Source organism: Gadus chalcogrammus, chromosome 22, assembly GCF_026213295.1.
Source record: "Gadus chalcogrammus isolate NIFS_2021 chromosome 22, NIFS_Gcha_1.0, whole genome shotgun sequence".
NCBI lineage: Eukaryota > Metazoa > Chordata > Actinopteri > Gadiformes > Gadidae > Gadus > Gadus chalcogrammus.
In genome coordinates, this window is record NC_079433.1 from 1,050,149 (window position 1) to 1,071,333 (window position 21,185).

The window sequence follows — 21,185 nt, forward strand, 5'->3', positions numbered from 1 at the left end:
AATACAATTTACTTACTTTCTTACTAACGAAAGCTAGTATACTGCAGAAAACAGAGAGTGACTGACAAAAGAATGACAAACTGTCATCAGTAGTGACAGTTTATACTACTTTTGTTTTCACCAGAGCATCAACAGATTGTCCCCAAGACTGCAACAAGGATCCTACTGCAGAGCAAAGTCCCACCACAGAGCCTTTGAAGGAATCTACCCATGAAGAACCTGGAAACGATGTCCAGCCTGTTCTCCATGAGGAGGATCCAGCAACCCCACCATGCACCACTGAAACCTGTGGTAAACGCGTCCAATCTCTTGAGCAAGAATGCCAAGCTCTGAGGACTGAAAATATGTTGTTGAAGGAAAAAATGAATAGGACTACACTGAATGAGATGAGCTTGCATAACGATGATAAAAGGGTTCATACTCTCACTGGTTTATCAGCATTCTCCATTCTCATGACAATTTTTCATATTGTGGCTCCTTTTCTCCAACTTAAATCTAGTTTAACATGTTTTCAGCAGTACATGTTAACTTTAATTAAGCTTAGAATGAACTTGTCCTTTGAGTTTTTGGCTTTTTATTTTGACATTGACTCAACCACTGTTTCAAAGCTCTTCAAACACTGCATTAGTGTGATGCATTGTAGACTGGTGCCAAGTCTGGTGTTGTGGCCTGACAGAGAATACTTAAGAAAATCTCTTCCATATGCATTTCGAAACCGTAGCTTTGAAAAGACAGTTTGCATTATAGATTGTTTTGAAATATTTCTAGAGAAACCCAGTAGATTGCTAGCCAGTGCTCAGTGTTACTCATCATACAAATCACACCACACAATGAAATATTTAATTGCAATTTGCCCTCGAGGTTCCATTTGTTTCATTTCCGCTGGATGGGGAGGTCGCACAAGTGATACGTTTATCACAGAACAAAGTCACTTTTTATCTCATTTGCTCCCAGGGGACGTAGTTTTAGCGGACAGAGGTTGTCTGGTTAAAGAGTCCATTGAGAGATGCCAAGCTGAATTAAAAATTCCAGCATTTACTCGTGGATAGAAGCAGTTAGATCCTGCTGACTTGGAGAACACCAGACGTCTAGCCTCTCTTAGGATACATATTGAAAGAGTGATAGGAGTTCTCCGTCAAAAGTACACAGTCTTGCAAAGCACTGTCCCCATATGTTTCACGGACATAGACAGGGAAAATGATGTGGCCTACCTTGACAAGATGGTGAGCGTGTGTTGTGCACTTACAAATGTGTCTGAATCTGTGGTGTCCTTCCAGTGATGGGGATGTACAGTAAATTGAACTGATGTGACTGGCTACAGATGTGCTCAACCAGCAAATAAACCTTTGTGACTCACACTTCTTGCTTGCTTGTCGTGACATTATTTTTAATCACTCGCTATTCTGATGCGATCACATCGTTTCTCTTTGCAGATCAAGCTGCACATCCACCCATTCTAACTTGAGTTCCACCCAAACAGATATTTGTTCTGGTGTGTTTTATATGAATGACCCACCCATGTTTCATATCCCTGATTGCTACAGATATCTAATACAAATTATGGGGAAGAGAACAATATTGGTTTAACAACTGTTTATTCATAAATAACAGTACAGTATCAGCTACTACAAACAACTCATTTCACAGTCTCCTCACTAAGGTTTTCTTCTTTGGGCATTGATCACTTTTCGGCAGATGGGACATACCCACTGTTTTGGGACCCTTTTCATGCGAAGGCAGGTCTGGTGAAACTTTTTAACTGAACAAAAACCTGACGCACAGACCACCATGTTCCCTGCTTCTGGCTCAGGGCAGTAGCACCACTGTTGTTGACTATGATCAGCAAATGCTGCTGCTGCTGGTGCTGGTTTCTGTGCAGAAAAACACTTTACTGCCTAATTAACAGAAAGGTCCTTTGCAGAAAATGGGCACTTAATTTCTATGACACCTGAACCACAGCAGCTACAGGAAACGTATCCATCAGGTGAGGCCCCAATGCAGGGGTGAAATCCTGAATCCAGCTGTTCCTACCATGACATTCGTGTGTGAGAGGCGATGACGCATTTCATAGTATTTCCTTGCCAAGTCCTCGTGTTGACATCCCCAACTGAAGAAAACAACAATAACATTAGTTTTGGACAATAGTAATGCCACCCCACATTGGTACCGCCCTGCTCTTTCAAAAGGATACTACCTACTTGGTTTAACACTCCTGCTTTTTAAGAATAGTACTTCCTGGATTTACCCTCCCTGTTATTGTACCTACTTCACATTCATTTGATTGTACACCATCTGGAAATGACCATTTTACACACAGGAGCAGTTACACACTGCATGCCCTGTTTTACCCTAATCCTTCTATGCTCATGAATACCTGGTAGCCTCACTGGTGAAACTATGGGACTTTTGGGTAGCATATTTGTCTTATTAGAGACACTGCAGGCTTTCTGACGTCTGTCTTTGTGGCTGCTCTGAAGGTAGTTATATCTATCCGGATACTGCAGATCTGGGACGTCTTCTTCAGCGGAGATGCTTTTGAAAAGCACCCCGGGGCCATTGTATGGGTCGGTAATATTTAACCTATTTAATTTTTGCCTATAGAGCTCGATGTCATGCGAATTAAAGTGAGATGAGTACTCCGATGGCTTGAAAGCTTCGGCGCCGGGTCATTTTAAGGAAGCTCTTTAAGGGCGGCGCTTGATTTTACTGACAAAATGGCGTTCCGAACACCGGTGGTCACGTGGGTTCAGGAACTCGATATCATGCAAGCACTTTGTTTTCTTTTTATTTTGTTCTACACCACAATTGCATGCTTTAAACATGACACGGGGCCAACAGTAAAGGCGTTTTTTTCAGCCAACTCCCTGTTAGCCAGTTTACCTTGTCATACATGGAGCAATTTAAAATGCTCCTTACCGTAGCACCAACGAGCTGTGTGGTTTTCACAGTAGGTTTTGGTCTGCCCTCTGCTTTCACTCGTAGTCAGTTCACGATAGCTGTCCAATGAAGGCGGTGACTGGCCAGAGTGTTGTGTCAAGTGACTGAAGTGCAAAATTCTACCCTATCGGTCACTGGTTCACGGGTGGGACTTATCTGCCATAAGGATCAATTGAAACGGAAAATAAACACGAGCCGCCTGGGGTTCACTCGATTTACATTGAAGTCAATGGGAATAGTGGCGCTGTTGTGACTCACATAATTGATTTCAGGAAAACAGCTCGTCTTCGTGAGTATTTCTGTTTCAAAGCACTGAAAATGGGATTGTTGTAAGATTTTTGGTTTATTTATTTTTTAACATTTTTTTGGTGAAGCACTGCTTCACCTGTAGTCTTATAGAAGCCTCCACTGCTCCACACTCTATTTGTGAAACATGCAGACGGCCTAGTGAGACTGCCAGCAGGCAGCAGCAAAGAGATGTAGCGACCTCGGTTTATTTCTTCAGCTTTCACATACACACAAACACGCACACAGGGTGCTTGGTCTTTTTTTTGTTTTGTCGTTGTCTGTTAAACCGCCAAGTGGAGCGACGTGTCTGGGAAGCTGGCCTCTTGGTCTGAGCCTGTGGAGGCATCGCTTCTCGGCCTTTTGGCTAAGATCAAGTGTAGTATCTGTTCTTATCAGTTTAATATCTGATACGTCCCCTACCCGGGGACCATATATTAAATTGATTTTTGGAACTGGGAGATGGAAAAGGGGCTTGCTCCGTCCACTCCACGCATCGACCTGGTATTGCAGTACCTCCAGGACCGGTGCACCCCTCTCTCACTGTGAAAAACAAAACTAAACTCCTCCTGAGTCCAGAGAGTAGTGGTGCCGAGATGATGCCTCATGAAACGTCAAAGCCTCGCAGCCAGATGAACCATCAAAGTGGTTCGACCTCGAAGCTTCAAATTAGTACGCTAGGGACACCTAGTGGTGAATTAAATTATGATGAAAGAAAGAGTTTCCTGTGATGATGTGATGTTTGCTTCGTAGCCTACAACATCACAACGTTTAAGAATTAAAGTCATTTCAGTGATACGTGTGAGTTTGCCGTTCATAAATATCTCCCGAGCTCATGGTAGAGAACAAATCATTTGACCTAGATTTTAAGTCATCCCGGGCAAAATAGATTGTCTCAGTAGCCTACTAATAATTGTAATAATAGAACTGCATGATGACTGAGAATGAGTGTGATTAATTACATAGCCATAAAAGTGATCTTGGAACTGGGTAGGGTCTTCTTTTTGTAAAAATGTGCCAATTGTGAACCCATATCGCGCAACAGCCCGAGATGAAGCCTCGAACGTCACGCGCCACGTCATTTCGCCTATGTGATACGGAGCTTCGCTGGGGGAGGAGCCGAGGTACTCGACACACGCCCCGATGCCTCGACGCAAACCATAACATCACTACCTGAGAGTACACCCGTCCGCCTGTAGACAATAAAGTGTCATTTACAATTCATAAACGCACTGTTTACAATTATTCCAACGATATTCTGTTGTTTAAGAAAGAAAAAAGGATTCTTTCTGTGGCGGGTCGATAACTCGGATCTCCAGGTTTCCTTTCGTTATGCTTCCATCACGCTGATTTCAGATTCGCCTGTCATCGTGTGACCGGTGGTCTACAGTGTTTATTAAAGTCTAGACATCTCCGAATGCTTTGCAACCGTTCTCCACGGGAACAAGCGTGGGCATCGTTCAGCCCACCTGAACGTGTACAACTCATACTTACCTGGCAAGGGAGATACCACGATCAAGAAGGTGGTTCACCCATAGCGAGGCTCAGCCATTGCACTGAGGCTGTTGCTGACCCGTGCGAATTCCCCAAATGTGGGAATCTCGATTGCATAATTTCTGGTAGTGGGGGACTGCGTTCGCGCTCTCCCCTGATCATGTTGTTCTAAAGAAATAATAGCTATGAATGGCTTCATCGCGCTGACTAATGCCGTCCATCCCACGTTTTGCAACGCTACGTTTATTCAAAAGATCACGCAAACGATCACGCCCAAGCAGTGTAATGCATTACATTCAGATGTGGAACTCTGAGTCTGGAATAACGTAGTCATTCATTCATTCATTCATTTCTTTCATTCATTATGGATCAAATTATTGTTTCTGTACAAGTCCCGTCTCTGGCCACAGCAGCGCTCCCACTCATTATGGGTTCCTCCTGTATAAAAGTTAGTATGGACAAGACAATAATTGCTTACGGCCATACCACCCTGAGCACGCGCGATCTCGTCTGATCTCGGAGGCTAAGCAGGGTCAACTCGAGCTCATTGGCTGCAATAGAGTTCCGGGTGTTGACGTTGTTGGGGCGGGGAAAACGTGGGCACCACCATTTTGGCAGTATTCGGCAGACTGGCGCTCTTGTGGTGGAGCAGACATGGTCGATAACTGTTGTGCACCAGGTTGCACAAATAAACGAGGCAAAAATAAATGTACGTCGTTCTACCGCATTCCTAAAGATGCGGAGAGGCGAGCTAAGTGGATCAGCGCCATTAAAAGAGCCAGGAGCAAGCAAAAAAAGACTGAAAAATGGGACCCCCCGGCTGTTGGATTCCGCTTGTGCAGCGATCACTTCATATCAGGTAAGTTACAGAATACAAAGCTTGGCAGCTTAGCGTCATTATTTAATAGGCTATAATTGTGGTCAGGCGCGTATCAGACGCGGGGGATGAGTACGATGCATCCCCCTCACTTCTATTGGAAGGCCATTCCATCCCCTCCACTTTTGTTCGTCAAATCCTCACAAAAATCAGCTTTTCTAATAAAAAACAGTAAACGTTCGCCTGTTGTATGCAATTTAAAATGGTTGCTATGATTGCATCCCTCTGTATCAAATGATCACTCTGTAAATCCCAGCGCTACAATTGACGTTACGTAGACTAAACAGCTCGCGCAGCCTGCAGAAAGCGCTGGCAGCGGTGCTCCCGAGACCCGACTGCCTGAGAGCTCAGCGCGGTGACCGCGGTCATTCAAGCAGTTTCTCACAGATTGCTGTGCCTAACTGTTCGTGCTGCATACTGACTTGACGCCTTCAATGAAAAGGTAGAATTGAATCACTGTTTTAGATCAGCATCATTCACTGCCTGTAATGAAGGCAACATTTTCAGGCATATTAAGCGATTAAAGCGATTAAGCGATTAATTATTTGTCATTAATAGATGCAAGGTTCATGGCTCTCTATTCAAGAGCTAGTTACCTCCTAGCATAAGATCCCATTCATTCTTCCGACGGGAACTAAGCCTACTTTAGTTTTAAAACTGTTTTATTTTTTCGTGCAATATAGCCAATGATGCCGAAAACTAAAAGAAAAAGACAGGGGACTATAGACGGCTTTTTCAAGAGAAAACAAGTAAGTTGACTTCTCTCCCTCTGCAGACACTGACGTGCTTGCAAGTTGCAAGCTATAGGCTATCTGTTTCGAGTGCTACCGCGGTTGGGATGCACAGGTTTGACTAGGGCTACAGGTAGCCTTTACGGAGAGTAGAGATCCTCGTGCGATTCGTCATTTTCAAACCTTGAGAAAACGCACTTCAATCTACAAGGTGTATCACTGAAAATATACACAAAGTATGTGTCACAGCAATCAACTTAGGCCTACTGGTTTAATGAATGTGAATGAATGCTGTGATACACGAAAATCCGGAGAATTGTGCGATTCGCTTTCTCAGCACACTTGAACGTGAAATGTCCTCAACAGTGTGTGTCAAGGGTTCATCTTGTTTTCTTAGAACATTAGAAGCATGCAAGTGCGTTCCATTCGATCAGACACGTTTTATTTTCAGTTAGGCTACTGTATAATCAGTAATACCACACCATAAACACATAAGCCCAACATTATACATAGATCATAGATAGGTCTCAGCATGAAATGGAGAACATTTGAAGTTGAACTTGACCACTGGTTTGACAGCCTGCACTCTGTGTGTCACTACATAATAACATCACTACATACAAGTAACAAACGCTCTAGCCAAATGTCATTAGAGCTACAGTTATTGAACATTCATGCAACAGCCTCAAGTGGCTTTACAAATGTGTTTTGTCTCTGCTCATTATGACAAACTAATTGTTCTGCAATCATTTTCCTGTCCAACAGATCCAGCTTGTGCTTTTGAACATAACACACGGTTACACTGTTGAGACATGTTTGTGTCATTGTACTTCGCATCCATGTTTTCAGCCTTCAGAGGCTGCTGAAGCTCCTTTCAGCTTTATCACACAGTGTGTGTGTGTGTGTGTGTGTGTGTGTGTGTGTGTGTGTGTGTGTGTGTGTGTGTGTGTGTGTGTGTGTGTGTGTGTGTGTGTGTGTGTGTGTGTGTGTGTGTGTGTGTGTGTGCGTGTATCAAACAAACACACAATGAGTCATACACACACACACACACACACACACACAGTGTATCTGCTCGCATTTCTTCCATTTTGTAGGCCTAGATGTATGTAAAAGTTCATATAATTGATCATCGCTATTTGGAATGATTATTTCTTCGCCTATTCCAGAACACCCCCACTTTTGGAAAGCTTGATACGCCCCTGATTGTGGTTTCGGATCAGTTTAATACTACAGTGTGCACAGTGATCTGGGAGCAGCTTTATGAGGCTGTGCTTCTGCATGGACATGTACAGCATCATAAATCCCCTGCATGTTAATGGGTTGATGTGCAATGAGATAGATGAACAGCAATGCTGAACAGTGCATGATACAGCCAGCACAGTTAAATGACACAAAGAAATAAATAACACTATTTATTTAGCTTCTATTTCTACTCAGGGAAGATTCAAAGTGAGCAATCAAACCCTGGTTGGATGTGTCATTTAGCCCTTTGAGTGTGGTGTATGTGATAATGCGTAGCATAGCTCAGGGCAGACATTGTAGGCATCAGCTCTAGCCAAAGGCCAGGTTCAATGAAGAGGACTGAAATATGTTCCCACCTGAATGGTGCTTTGGCTGTGCAGTTCACATGCACAGTTTGTCCACATGCACCTATTCATCCCCCAGCGATTGTAGCCGAGCTTCTTTTAGGTTTTAGATTTTAGATATGTTAAGTTTAAGTCTACCTTCCTTTTTTTACGTGAACTTGCCTCACTGTTTAAATAATGTCTGCCTCTGACTCATCAATTGTTTACTTATATTCCTCAGGGCCCGAAAGGACCAAGAGGTGAAAGGGTAAGCCACTATCAAACTCATTAATTATGACAAGATGCATGACAATGCCATGTTTGCTGGATAGAAACTTTCATGAAGTTTATCGGGTTGATATATGATGACGCCGATTGACCTTTCAACTTGAATAGGCCACACCCCTTTGTTTACATCAGGCACAGCCTAAAGCCCTCCGCCGTGATAATATAACAAATAATAATGGACCAATCTCTGCTGCACGACGGCTGAAAATAACCTGAACTACAAATATTTGTTGTATATTATTTTTTTCTGACTTTGGCTCACATATCCAGAACAAATTCATATTTATCTTTTCTAAACTTTATTAACAATAATAAAACAATTTAGTAAAAGGACATGACGCTTTTATTCAAGTTGAGACCAAACCGAGCTCCACAGCCGAACAGAGCTGGGACTCTGGCAGCGTCCCAGCAGACACGGTGGCTGTGTGTCAATCAGTGGTAATCAACGGAGACTAACCCAAGGCCTTCCTCCACAGGGACCCCAGGGCCCTGACGGGAGGGACGGCAGACCTGGCAACCCCGGCCCTGCTGGGCCCCCAGGACCCCCTGGCCTCGGCAGAGTAAGTATCCTATAGGGGCCGACTTGGTCAACTGCTGGGTGGGGGGACTGAAGGTGGATGTTGGTTCTAAAATGTGACTGTGTGGGGGACTGAAGGTGGATGTTGGTTCTAAAGTGCTGCTGGGTGGGGGAACTGAAGATGGATGTTGGTTCTAAAGTGTTCCTAGGTGGGGGAACTGAATGTTGATGAAGGCCTCTCAGTAAATAAGGTTAACCGGCTGGTATATCCTATTGTAACCGTAAGGTATAGAAGCTACAGGAAGATGCTGATTTGCTGTTCATCTGTTTGATAAACGATCAAGCCCTTAAACTCACCTGACCCAAATTCTGGCACAATTATAGCAATGGAACAGACAATAACCTATGATTTAGAAAATAAGTATATTGTATTGTATGAATTTTTATATGTATATTTTGTCTCTTATTCTGGTTTTTATTTTTCACTCCAACAGAACTTTGCTGCTCAGTATGATCACAACAAAGGCGCTGATATTGGTCCCGGCCCCATGGTGAACACACACACACACACACACACACACACACACACACACACACACACACACACACACACACACACACACACACACACACACACATACAAACTCAGACACACACACACACACACACCCACACATACAAACTCAGACACACACACACACACACACACACACACACACACACACACACACACACACACACACACACACATGCACAAACTCTGAGACACACACACCTGCAGTTTTGTGGTAACTCTCCAACAATAACACTATGTATTCACACATACACATCACCACACAGAACTACCACTAAGAACCCATCGAAGTCTGAAGACCTTTCCATGTCAGAGCACACCTGTCAAATAGGTTTCCGCTACAGTGTTCACTGTCATTCCCAATCCATGGATTATTCCCATGGAGTTCTGGGATTTATGCCACTTTATGGCATGCATTCTCACCTTAGCTTTCAGTCCAGTCAATGGACTCATCGTCAAAGAAATACTTCCACACATTTCTGGACTACTGTAAGTGTGGTTTTATAACACAAAACCCTTTCTGTTGTATAGCATTCTGTCCTCAGCGGCATATCTTACTCACAGCCCACAACATGCACAGCCACTGGTGTTGGACATTGCTGTTGTTTGACCTTTGATTTCTTTCCTCTATCTCCAGGGAATGATGGGAATGAAAGGCCAACCTGGACTTCCCGGCCCCCCTGTAAGTACCCCCTCACCACACACACACACACACACACACACACACACACACACACACACACACACACACACACACACACACACACACACACACACACACACACACACACACACACACACACACACACACACACACACACACATAGCTAGTTGATTTATAGCATGCAATTCGTGGGGCTGACAATGTCCTGTTTTTTATGCTGCTAAGCTAGCAAGTGCTAACGTAGTAGTAAACAAACCCAAGTTCGACGCTGAAATGTTTCTATTTATTTTGTAGGGAGAAGGAGTGATAATCCCTTGAGTCCGGACTTTGTTCCATCTCTTTTCAACTACGTTCCATCTCCAGAGAAGAGGAAAAGAAAAATGAGACTGGAGGTTTTCAACAGACGACAGGGAGCAAAGCTACAGAAGATGGAGCAGACAAAGCTATCTGCGAAAGCCATCCCTCCCAGGTGAATATTTAAGTTCCTTAACCTGGTCAACCCCACTTCCATGGACTTGGGAAAATTATAAACCAATTTTTTTTTGTACAATTCATTGTAGGTTTAATAACACCCAATGAGCTAAAAAACATAACATCTGTGACTGGGCTGAAATCATCACACACCTATACCGACTTGCATTTGGCAGCCACTGACTATGCATGTGATTGTCACTGTCATTGTCAATATCCCTGTCATTGTCTTTCTATTCATTTATTTTATTACATTGTTTATTTATCATATACCGACTATAAAGCACTTTTGGATGTAAATGTGCTATACAAATACAATTTACTTACTTTCTTACTAACGAAAGCTAGTATACTGCAGAAAACAGAGAGTGACTGACAAAAGAATGACAAACTGTCATCAGTAGTGACAGTTTATACTACTTTTGTTTTCACCAGAGCATCAACAGATTGTCCCCAAGACTGCAACAAGGATCCTACTGCAGAGCAAAGTCCCACCACAGAGCCTTTGAAGGAATCTACCCATGAAGAACCTGGAAACGATGTCCAGCCTGTTCTCCATGAGGAGGATCCAGCAACCCCACCATGCACCACTGAAACCTGTGGTAAACGCGTCCAATCTCTTGAGCAAGAATGCCAAGCTCTGAGGACTGAAAATATGTTGTTGAAGGAAAAAATGAATAGGACTACACTGAATGAGATGAGCTTGCATAACGATGATAAAAGGGTTCATACTCTCACTGGTTTATCAGCATTCTCCATTCTCATGACAATTTTTCATATTGTGGCTCCTTTTCTCCAACTTAAATCTAGTTTAACATGTTTTCAGCAGTACATGTTAACTTTAATTAAGCTTAGAATGAACTTGTCCTTTGAGTTTTTGGCTTTTTATTTTGACATTGACTCAACCACTGTTTCAAAGCTCTTCAAACACTGCATTAGTGTGATGCATTGTAGACTGGTGCCAAGTCTGGTGTTGTGGCCTGACAGAGAATACTTAAGAAAATCTCTTCCATATGCATTTCGAAACCGTAGCTTTGAAAAGACAGTTTGCATTATAGATTGTTTTGAAATATTTCTAGAGAAACCCAGTAGATTGCTAGCCAGTGCTCAGTGTTACTCATCATACAAATCACACCACACAATGAAATATTTAATTGCAATTTGCCCTCGAGGTTCCATTTGTTTCATTTCCGCTGGATGGGGAGGTCGCACAAGTGATACGTTTATCACAGAACAAAGTCACTTTTTATCTCATTTGCTCCCAGGGGACGTAGTTTTAGCGGACAGAGGTTGTCTGGTTAAAGAGTCCATTGAGAGATGCCAAGCTGAATTAAAAATTCCAGCATTTACTCGTGGATAGAAGCAGTTAGATCCTGCTGACTTGGAGAACACCAGACGTCTAGCCTCTCTTAGGATACATATTGAAAGAGTGATAGGAGTTCTCCGTCAAAAGTACACAGTCTTGCAAAGCACTGTCCCCATATGTTTCACGGACATAGACAGGGAAAATGATGTGGCCTACCTTGACAAGATGGTGAGCGTGTGTTGTGCACTTACAAATGTGTCTGAATCTGTGGTGTCCTTCCAGTGATGGGGATTTACAGTAAATTGAACTGATGTGACTGGCTACAGATGTGCTCAACCAGCAAATAAACCTTTGTGACTCACACTTCTTGCTTGCTTGTCGTGACATTATTTTTAATCACTCGCTATTCTGATGCGATCACATCGTTTCTCTTTGCAGATCAAGCTGCACATCCACCCATTCTAACTTGAGTTCCACCCAAACAGATATTTGTTCTGGTGTGTTTTATATGAATGACCCACCCATGTTTCATATCCCTGATTGCTACAGATATCTAATACAAATTATGGGGAAGAGAACAATATTGGTTTAACAACTGTTTATTCATAAATAACAGTACAGTATCAGCTACTACAAACAACTCATTTCACAGTCTCCTCACTAAGGTTTTCTTCTTTGGGCATTGATCACTTTTCGGCAGATGGGACATACCCACTGTTTTGGGACCCTTTTCATGCGAAGGCAGGTCTGGTGAAACTTTTTAACTGAACAAAAACCTGACGCACAGACCACCATGTTCCCTGCTTCTGGCTCAGGGCAGTAGCACCACTGTTGTTGACTATGATCAGCAAATGCTGCTGCTGCTGGTGCTGGTTTCTGTGCAGAAAAACACTTTACTGCCTAATTAACAGAAAGGTCCTTTGCAGAAAATGGGCACTTAATTTCTATGACACCTGAACCACAGCAGCTACAGGAAACGTATCCATCAGGTGAGGCCCCAATGCAGGGGTGAAATCCTGAATCCAGCTGTTCCTACCATGACATTCGTGTGTGAGAGGCGATGACGCATTTCATAGTATTTCCTTGCCAAGTCCTCGTGTTGACATCCCCAACTGAAGAAAACAACAATAACATTAGTTTTGGACAATAGTAATGCCACCCCACATTGGTACCGCCCTGCTCTTTCAAAAGGATACTACCTACTTGGTTTAACACTCCTGCTTTTTAAGAATAGTACTTCCTGGATTTACCCTCCCTGTTATTGTACCTACTTCACATTCATTTGATTGTACACCATCTGGAAATGACCATTTTACACACAGGAGCAGTTACACACTGCATGCCCTGTTTTACCCTAATCCTTCTATGCTCATGAATACCTGGTAGCCTCACTGGTGAAACTATGGGACTTTTGGGTAGCATATTTGTCTTATTAGAGACACTGCAGGCTTTCTGACGTCTGTCTTTGTGGCTGCTCTGAAGGTAGTTATATCTATCCGGATACTGCAGATCTGGGACGTCTTCTTCAGCGGAGATGCTTTTGAAAAGCACCCCGGGGCCATTGTATGGGTCGGTAATATTTAACCTATTTAATTTTTGCCTATAGAGCTCGATGTCATGCGAATTAAAGTGAGATGAGTACTCCGATGGCTTGAAAGCTTCGGCGCCGGGTCATTTTAAGGAAGCTCTTTAAGGGCGGCGCTTGATTTTACTGACAAAATGGCGTTCCGAACACCGGTGGTCACGTGGGTTCAGGAACTCGATATCATGCAAGCACTTTGTTTTCTTTTTATTTTGTTCTACACCACAATTGCATGCTTTAAACATGACACGGGGCCAACAGTAAAGGCGTTTTTTTCAGCCAACTCCCTGTTAGCCAGTTTACCTTGTCATACATGGAGCAATTTAAAATGCTCCTTACCGTAGCACCAACGAGCTGTGTGGTTTTCACAGTAGGTTTTGGTCTGCCCTCTGCTTTCACTCGTAGTCAGTTCACGATAGCTGTCCAATGAAGGCGGTGACTGGCCAGAGTGTTGTGTCAAGTGACTGAAGTGCAAAATTCTACCCTATCGGTCACTGGTTCACGGGTGGGACTTATCTGCCATAAGGATCAATTGAAACGGAAAATAAACACGAGCCGCCTGGGGTTCACTCGATTTACATTGAAGTCAATGGGAATAGTGGCGCTGTTGTGACTCACATAATTGATTTCAGGAAAACAGCTCGTCTTCGTGAGTATTTCTGTTTCAAAGCACTGAAAATGGGATTGTTGTAAGATTTTTGGTTTATTTATTTTTTAACATTTTTTTGGTGAAGCACTGCTTCACCTGTAGTCTTATAGAAGCCTCCACTGCTCCAAACTCTATTTGTGAAACATGCAGACGGCCTAGTGAGACTGCCAGCAGGCAGCAGCAAAGAGATGTAGCGACCTCGGTTTATTTCTTCAGCTTTCACATACACACAAACACGCACACAGGGTGCTTGGTCTTTTTTTTGTTTTGTCGTTGTCTGTTAAACCGCCAAGTGGAGCGACGTGTCTGGGAAGCTGGCCTCTTGGTCTGAGCCTGTGGAGGCATCGCTTCTCGGCCTTTTGGCTAAGATCAAGTGTAGTATCTGTTCTTATCAGTTTAATATCTGATACGTCCCCTACCCGGGGACCATATATTAAATTGATTTTTGGAACTGGGAGATGGAAAAGGGGCTTGCTCCGTCCACTCCACGCATCGACCTGGTATTGCAGTACCTCCAGGACCGGTGCACCCCTCTCTCACTGTGAAAAACAAAACTAAACTCCTCCTGAGTCCAGAGAGTAGTGGTGCCGAGATGATGCCTCATGAAACGTCAAAGCCTCGCAGCCAGATGAACCATCAAAGTGGTTCGACCTCGAAGCTTCAAATTAGTACGCTAGGGACACCTAGTGGTGAATTAAATTATGATGAAAGAAAGAGTTTCCTGTGATGATGTGATGTTTGCTTCGTAGCCTACAACATCACAACGTTTAAGAATTAAAGTCATTTCAGTGATACGTGTGAGTTTGCCGTTCATAAATATCTCCCGAGCTCATGGTAGAGAACAAATCATTTGACCTAGATTTTAAGTCATCCCGGGCAAAATAGATTGTCTCAGTAGCCTACTAATAATTGTAATAATAGAACTGCATGATGACTGAGAATGAGTGTGATTAATTACATAGCCATAAAAGTGATCTTGGAACTGGGTAGGGTCTTCTTTTTGTAAAAATGTGCCAATTGTGAACCCATATCGCGCAACAGCCCGAGATGAAGCCTCGAACGTCACGCGCCACGTCATTTCGCCTATGTGATACGGAGCTTCGCTGGGGGAGGAGCCGAGGTACTCGACACACGCCCCGATGCCTCGACGCAAACCATAACATCACTACCTGAGAGTACACCCGTCCGCCTGTAGACAATAAAGTGTCATTTACAATTCATAAACGCACTGTTTACAATTATTCCAACGATATTCTGTTGTTTAAGAAAGAAAAAAGGATTCTTTCTGTGGCGGGTCGATAACTCGGATCTCCAGGTTTCCTTTCGTTATGCTTCCATCACGCTGATTTCAGATTCGCCTGTCATCGTGTGACCGGTGGTCTACAGTGTTTATTAAAGTCTAGACATCTCCGAATGCTTTGCAACCGTTCTCCACGGGAACAAGCGTGGGCATCGTTCAGCCCACCTGAACGTGTACAACTCATACTTACCTGGCAAGGGAGATACCACGATCAAGAAGGTGGTTCACCCATAGCGAGGCTCAGCCATTGCACTGAGGCTGTTGCTGACCCGTGCGAATTCCCCAAATGTGGGAATCTCGATTGCATAATTTCTGGTAGTGGGGGACTGCGTTCGCGCTCTCCCCTGATCATGTTGTTCTAAAGAAATAATAGCTATGAATGGCTTCATCGCGCTGACTAATGCCGTCCATCCCACGTTTTGCAACGCTACGTTTATTCAAAAGATCACGCAAACGATCACGCCCAAGCAGTGTAATGCATTACATTCAGATGTGGAACTCTGAGTCTGGAATAACGTAGTCATTCATTCATTCATTCATTTCTTTCATTCATTATGGATCAAATTATTGTTTCTGTACAAGTCCCGTCTCTGGCCACAGCAGCGCTCCCACTCATTATGGGTTCCTCCTGTATAAAAGTTAGTATGGACAAGACAATAATTGCTTACGGCCATACCACCCTGAGCACGCGCGATCTCGTCTGATCTCGGAGGCTAAGCAGGGTCAACTCGAGCTCATTGGCTGCAATAGAGTTCCGGGTGTTGACGTTGTTGGGGCGGGGAAAACGTGGGCACCACCATTTTGGCAGTATTCGGCAGACTGGCGCTCTTGTGGTGGAGCAGACATGGTCGATAACTGTTGTGCACCAGGTTGCACAAATAAACGAGGCAAAAATAAATGTACGTCGTTCTACCGCATTCCTAAAGATGCGGAGAGGCGAGCTAAGTGGATCAGCGCCATTAAAAGAGCCAGGAGCAAGCAAAAAAAGACTGAAAAATGGGACCCCCCGGCTGTTGGATTCCGCTTGTGCAGCGATCACTTCATATCAGGTAAGTTACAGAATACAAAGCTTGGCAGCTTAGCGTCATTATTTAATAGGCTATAATTGTGGTCAGGCGCGTATCAGACGCGGGGGATGAGTACGATGCATCCCCCTCACTTCTATTGGAAGGCCATTCCATCCCCTCCACTTTTGTTCGTCAAATCCTCACAAAAATCAGCTTTTCTAATAAAAAACAGTAAACGTTCGCCTGTTGTATGCAATTTAAAATGGTTGCTATGATTGCATCCCTCTGTATCAAATGATCACTCTGTAAATCCCAGCGCTACAATTGACGTTACGTAGACTAAACAGCTCGCGCAGCCTGCAGAAAGCGCTGGCAGCGGTGCTCCCGAGACCCGACTGCCTGAGAAGCTCAGCGCGGTGACCGCGGTCATTCAAGCAGTTTCTCACAGATTGCTGTGCCTAACTGTTCGTGCTGCATACTGACTTGACGCCTTCAATGAAAAGGTAGAATTGAATCACTGTTTTAGATCAGCATCATTCACTGCCTGTAATGAAGGCAACATTTTCAGGCATATTAAGCGATTAAAGCGATTAAGCGATTAATTATTTGTCATTAATAGATGCAAGGTTCATGGCTCTCTATTCAAGAGCTAGTTACCTCCTAGCATAAGATCCCATTCATTCTTCCGACGGGAACTAAGCCTACTTTAGTTTTAAAACTGTTTTATTTTTTCGTGCAATATAGCCAATGATGCCGAAAACTAAAAGAAAAAGACAGGGGACTATAGACGGCTTTTTCAAGAGAAAACAAGTAAGTTGACTTCTCTCCCTCTGCAGACACTGACGTGCTTGCAAGTTGCAAGCTATAGGCTATCTGTTTCGAGTGCTACCGCGGTTGGGATGCACAGGTTTGACTAGGGCTACAGGTAGCCTTTACGGAGAGTAGAGATCCTCGTGCGATTCGTCATTTTCAAACCTTGAGAAAACGCACTTCAATCTACAAGGTGTATCACTGAAAATATACACAAAGTATGTGTCACAGCAATCAACTTAGGCCTACTGGTTTAATGAATGTGAATGAATGCTGTGATACACGAAAATCCGGAGAATTGTGCGATTCGCTTTCTCAGCACACTTGAACGTGAAATGTCCTCAACAGTGTGTGTCAAGGGTTCATCTTGTTTTCTTAGAACATTAGAAGCATGCAAGTGCGTTCCATTCGATCAGACACGTTTTATTTTCAGTTAGGCTACTGTATAATCAGTAATACCACACCATAAACACATAAGCCCAACATTATACATAGATCATAGATAGGTCTCAGCATGAAATGGAGAACATTTGAAGTTGAACTTGACCACTGGTTTGACAGCCTGCACTCTGTGTGTCACTACATAATAACATCACTACATACAAGTAACAAACGCTCTAGCCAAATGTCATTAGAGCTACAGTTATTGAACATTCATGCAACAGCCTCAAGTGGCTTTACAAATGTGTTTTGTCTCTGCTCATTATGACAAACTAATTGTTCTGCAATCATTTTCCTGTCCAACAGATCCAGCTTGTGCTTTTGAACATAACACACGGTTACACTGTTGAGACATGTTTGTGTCATTGTACTTCGCATCCATGTTTTCAGCCTTCAGAGGCTGCTGAAGCTCCTTTCAGCTTTATCACACAGTGTGTGTGTGTGTGTGTGTGTGTGTGTGTGTGTGTGTGTGTGTGTGTGTGTGTGTGTGTGTGTGTGTGTGTGTGTGTGTGTGTGTGTGTGTGTGTGTGTGTGTGTGTGTGTGTGTGTGCGTGTATCAAACAAACACACAATGAGTCATACACACACACACACACACACACACACAGTGTATCTGCTCGCATTTCTTCCATTTTGTAGGCCTAGATGTATGTAAAAGTTCATATAATTGATCATCGCTATTTGGAATGATTATTTCTTCGCCTATTCCAGAACACCCCCACTTTTGGAAAGCTTGATACGCCCCTGATTGTGGTTTCGGATCAGTTTAATACTACAGTGTGCACAGTGATCTGGGAGCAGCTTTATGAGGCTGTGCTTCTGCATGGACATGTACAGCATCATAAATCCCCTGCATGTTAATGGGTTGATGTGCAATGAGATAGATGAACAGCAATGCTGAACAGTGCATGATACAGCCAGCACAGTTAAATGACACAAAGAAATAAATAACACTATTTATTTAGCTTCTATTTCTACTCAGGGAAGATTCAAAGTGAGCAATCAAACCCTGGTTGGATGTGTCATTTAGCCCTTTGAGTGTGGTGTATGTGATAATGCGTAGCATAGCTCAGGGCAGACATTGTAGGCATCAGCTCTAGCCAAAGGCCAGGTTCAATGAAGAGGACTGAAATATGTTCCCACCTGAATGGTGCTTTGGCTGTGCAGTTCACATGCACAGTTTGTCCACATGCACCTATTCATCCCCCAGCGATTGTAGCCGAGCTTCTTTTAGGTTTTAGATTTTAGATATGTTAAGTTTAAGTCTACCTTCCTTTTTTTACGTGAACTTGCCTCACTGTTTAAATAATGTCTGCCTCTGACTCATCAATTGTTTACTTATATTCCTCAGGGCCCGAAAGGACCAAGAGGTGAAAGGGTAAGCCACTATCAAACTCATTAATTATGACAAGATGCATGACAATGCCATGTTTGCTGGATAGAAACTTTCATGAAGTTTATCGGGTTGATATATGATGACGCCGATTGACCTTTCAACTTGAATAGGCCACACCCCTTTGTTTACATCAGGCACAGCCTAAAGCCCTCCGCCGTGATAATATAACAAATAATAATGGACCAATCTCTGCTGCACGACGGCTGAAAATAACCTGAACTACAAATATTTGTTGTATATTATTTTTTTCTGACTTTGGCTCACATATCCAGAACAAATTCATATTTATCTTTTCTAAACTTTATTAACAATAATAAAACAATTTAGTAAAAGGACATGACGCTTTTATTCAAGTTGAGACCAAACCGAGCTCCACAGCCGAACAGAGCTGGGACTCTGGCAGCGTCCCAGCAGACACGGTGGCTGTGTGTCAATCAGTGGTAATCAACGGAGACTAACCCAAGGCCTTCCTCCACAGGGACCCCAGGGCCCTGACGGGAGGGACGGCAGACCTGGCAACCCCGGCCCTGCTGGGCCCCCAGGACCCCCTGGCCTCGGCAGAGTAAGTATCCTATAGGGGCCGACTTGGTCAACTGCTGGGTGGGGGGACTGAAGGTGGATGTTGGTTCTAAAATGTGACTGTGTGGGGGACTGAAGGTGGATGTTGGTTCTAAAGTGCTGCTGGGTGGGGGAACTGAAGATGGATGTTGGTTCTAAAGTGTTCCTAGGTGGGGGAACTGAATGTTGATGAAGGCCTCTCAGTAAATAAGGTTAACCGGCTGGTATATCCTATTGTAACCGTAAGGTATAGAAGCTACAGGAAGATGCTGATTTGCTGTTCATCTGTTTGATAAACGATCAAGCCCTTAAACTCACCTGACCCAAATTCTGGCACAATTATAGCAATGGAACAGACAATAACCTATGATTTAGAAAATAAGTATATTGTATTGTATGAATTTTTATATGTATATTTTGTCTCTTATTCTGGTTTTTATTTTTCACTCCAACAGAACTTTGCTGCTCAGTATGATCACAACAAAGGCGCTGATATTGGTCCCGGCCCCATGGTGAACACACACACACACACACACACACACACACACACACACACACACACACACACACACACACACACACACACACACACACACACACACACACACACACACACACACACACACACACACACACACACACACACACACACCACACACACACATACAAACTCAGACACACACACACACACACACACACACACACACACACACACACACACACACACACACACACACACATGCACAAACTCTGAGACACACACACCTGCAGTTTTGTGGTAACTCTCCAACAATAACACTATGTATTCACACATACACATCACCACACAGAACTACCACTAAGAACCCATCGAAGTCTGAAGACCTTTCCATGTCAGAGCACACCTGTCAAATAGGTTTCCGCTACAGTGTTCACTGTCATTCCCAATCCATGGATTATTCCCATGGAGTTCTGGGATTTATGCCACTTTATGGCATGCATTCTCACCTTAGCTTTCAGTCCAGTCAATGGACTCATCGTCAAAGAAATACTTCCACACATTTCTGGACTACTGTAAGTGTGGTTTTATAACACAAAACCCTTTCTGTTGTATAGCATTCTGTCCTCAGCGGCATATCTTACTCACAGCCCACAACATGCACAGCCACTGGTGTTGGACATTGCTGTTGTTTGACCTTTGATTTCTTTCCTCTATCTCCAGGGAATGATGGGAATGAAAGGCCAACCTGGACTTCCCGGCCCCCCTGTAAGTACCCCCTCACCACACACACACACACACACACACACACACACACACACACACACACACACACACACACACACACACACACACACACACACACACACACACACACACACACACACACACACACACACACACACACACACACACACACACACACACACACATAGCTAGTTGATTTATAGCATGCAATTCGTGGGGCTGACAATGTCCTGTTTTTTATGCTGCTAAGCTAGCAAGTGCTAACGTAGTAGTAAACAAACCCAAGTTCGACGCTGAAATGTTTCTATTTATTTTGTAGGGAGAAGGAGTGATAATCCCTTGAGTCCGGACTTTGTTCCATCTCTTTTCAACTACGTTCCATCTCCAGAGAAGAGGAAAAGAAAAATGAGACTGGAGGTTTTCAACAGACGACAGGGAGCAAAGCTACAGAAGATGGAGCAGACAAAGCTATCTGCGAAAGCCATCCCTCCCAGGTGAATATTTAAGT

General features: G+C 43.6%; 1 protein-coding gene, 1 long non-coding RNA gene, 4 other non-coding genes and 1 pseudogene across 10 annotated transcripts in view; 6 read left to right on the forward strand and 1 right to left on the reverse strand.

Annotated features, from left to right (window-relative positions):
- LOC130376144 (basic proline-rich protein-like) overlaps positions 1-21,185 on the forward strand; it is a 175,953-nt pseudogene that overhangs the window by 20,491 nt on the left and 134,277 nt on the right.
- Positions 1-21,185, forward strand: part of LOC130376106 (uncharacterized) — a 36,927-nt gene that overhangs the window by 6,132 nt on the left and 9,610 nt on the right. Inside the window, exons 1-9 of one of the 5 annotated variants that reach the window (XR_008893945.1) lie at positions 2,865-5,575; positions 8,131-8,157; positions 8,654-8,737; positions 9,189-9,245; positions 18,850-18,876; positions 19,373-19,456; positions 19,908-19,964; positions 20,654-20,698; positions 20,997-21,171. Coding sequence is in view for 4 of the 5 variants with exons in the window: in XM_056583332.1 (XP_056439307.1) it covers positions 10,313-10,401; positions 10,839-11,763 (1,014 nt within the window). In the remaining variant the exon portion in view is untranslated. The other 4 variants (XM_056583335.1, XM_056583334.1, XM_056583332.1 and 1 more) reach the window with 4 other exon arrangements.
- On the reverse strand, positions 448-11,393 carry LOC130376114 (uncharacterized). Its single transcript, XR_008893950.1, has 2 exons — positions 2,917-11,393; positions 448-2,107 (listed from the first exon to the last, which is right to left on the reverse strand). It is a non-coding gene; the product is annotated as an uncharacterized LOC130376114 (long non-coding RNA).
- LOC130376398 (U2 spliceosomal RNA) lies at positions 3,570-3,760 on the forward strand. The gene has a single exon (XR_008894028.1). It is a non-coding gene; the product is annotated as a U2 spliceosomal RNA (small nuclear RNA).
- Positions 4,709-4,873, forward strand: LOC130376384 (U1 spliceosomal RNA). The gene has a single exon (XR_008894015.1). It is a non-coding gene; the product is annotated as a U1 spliceosomal RNA (small nuclear RNA).
- LOC130376399 (U2 spliceosomal RNA) lies at positions 14,284-14,474 on the forward strand. The gene has a single exon (XR_008894029.1). It is a non-coding gene; the product is annotated as a U2 spliceosomal RNA (small nuclear RNA).
- Positions 15,423-15,587, forward strand: LOC130376385 (U1 spliceosomal RNA). The gene has a single exon (XR_008894016.1). It is a non-coding gene; the product is annotated as a U1 spliceosomal RNA (small nuclear RNA).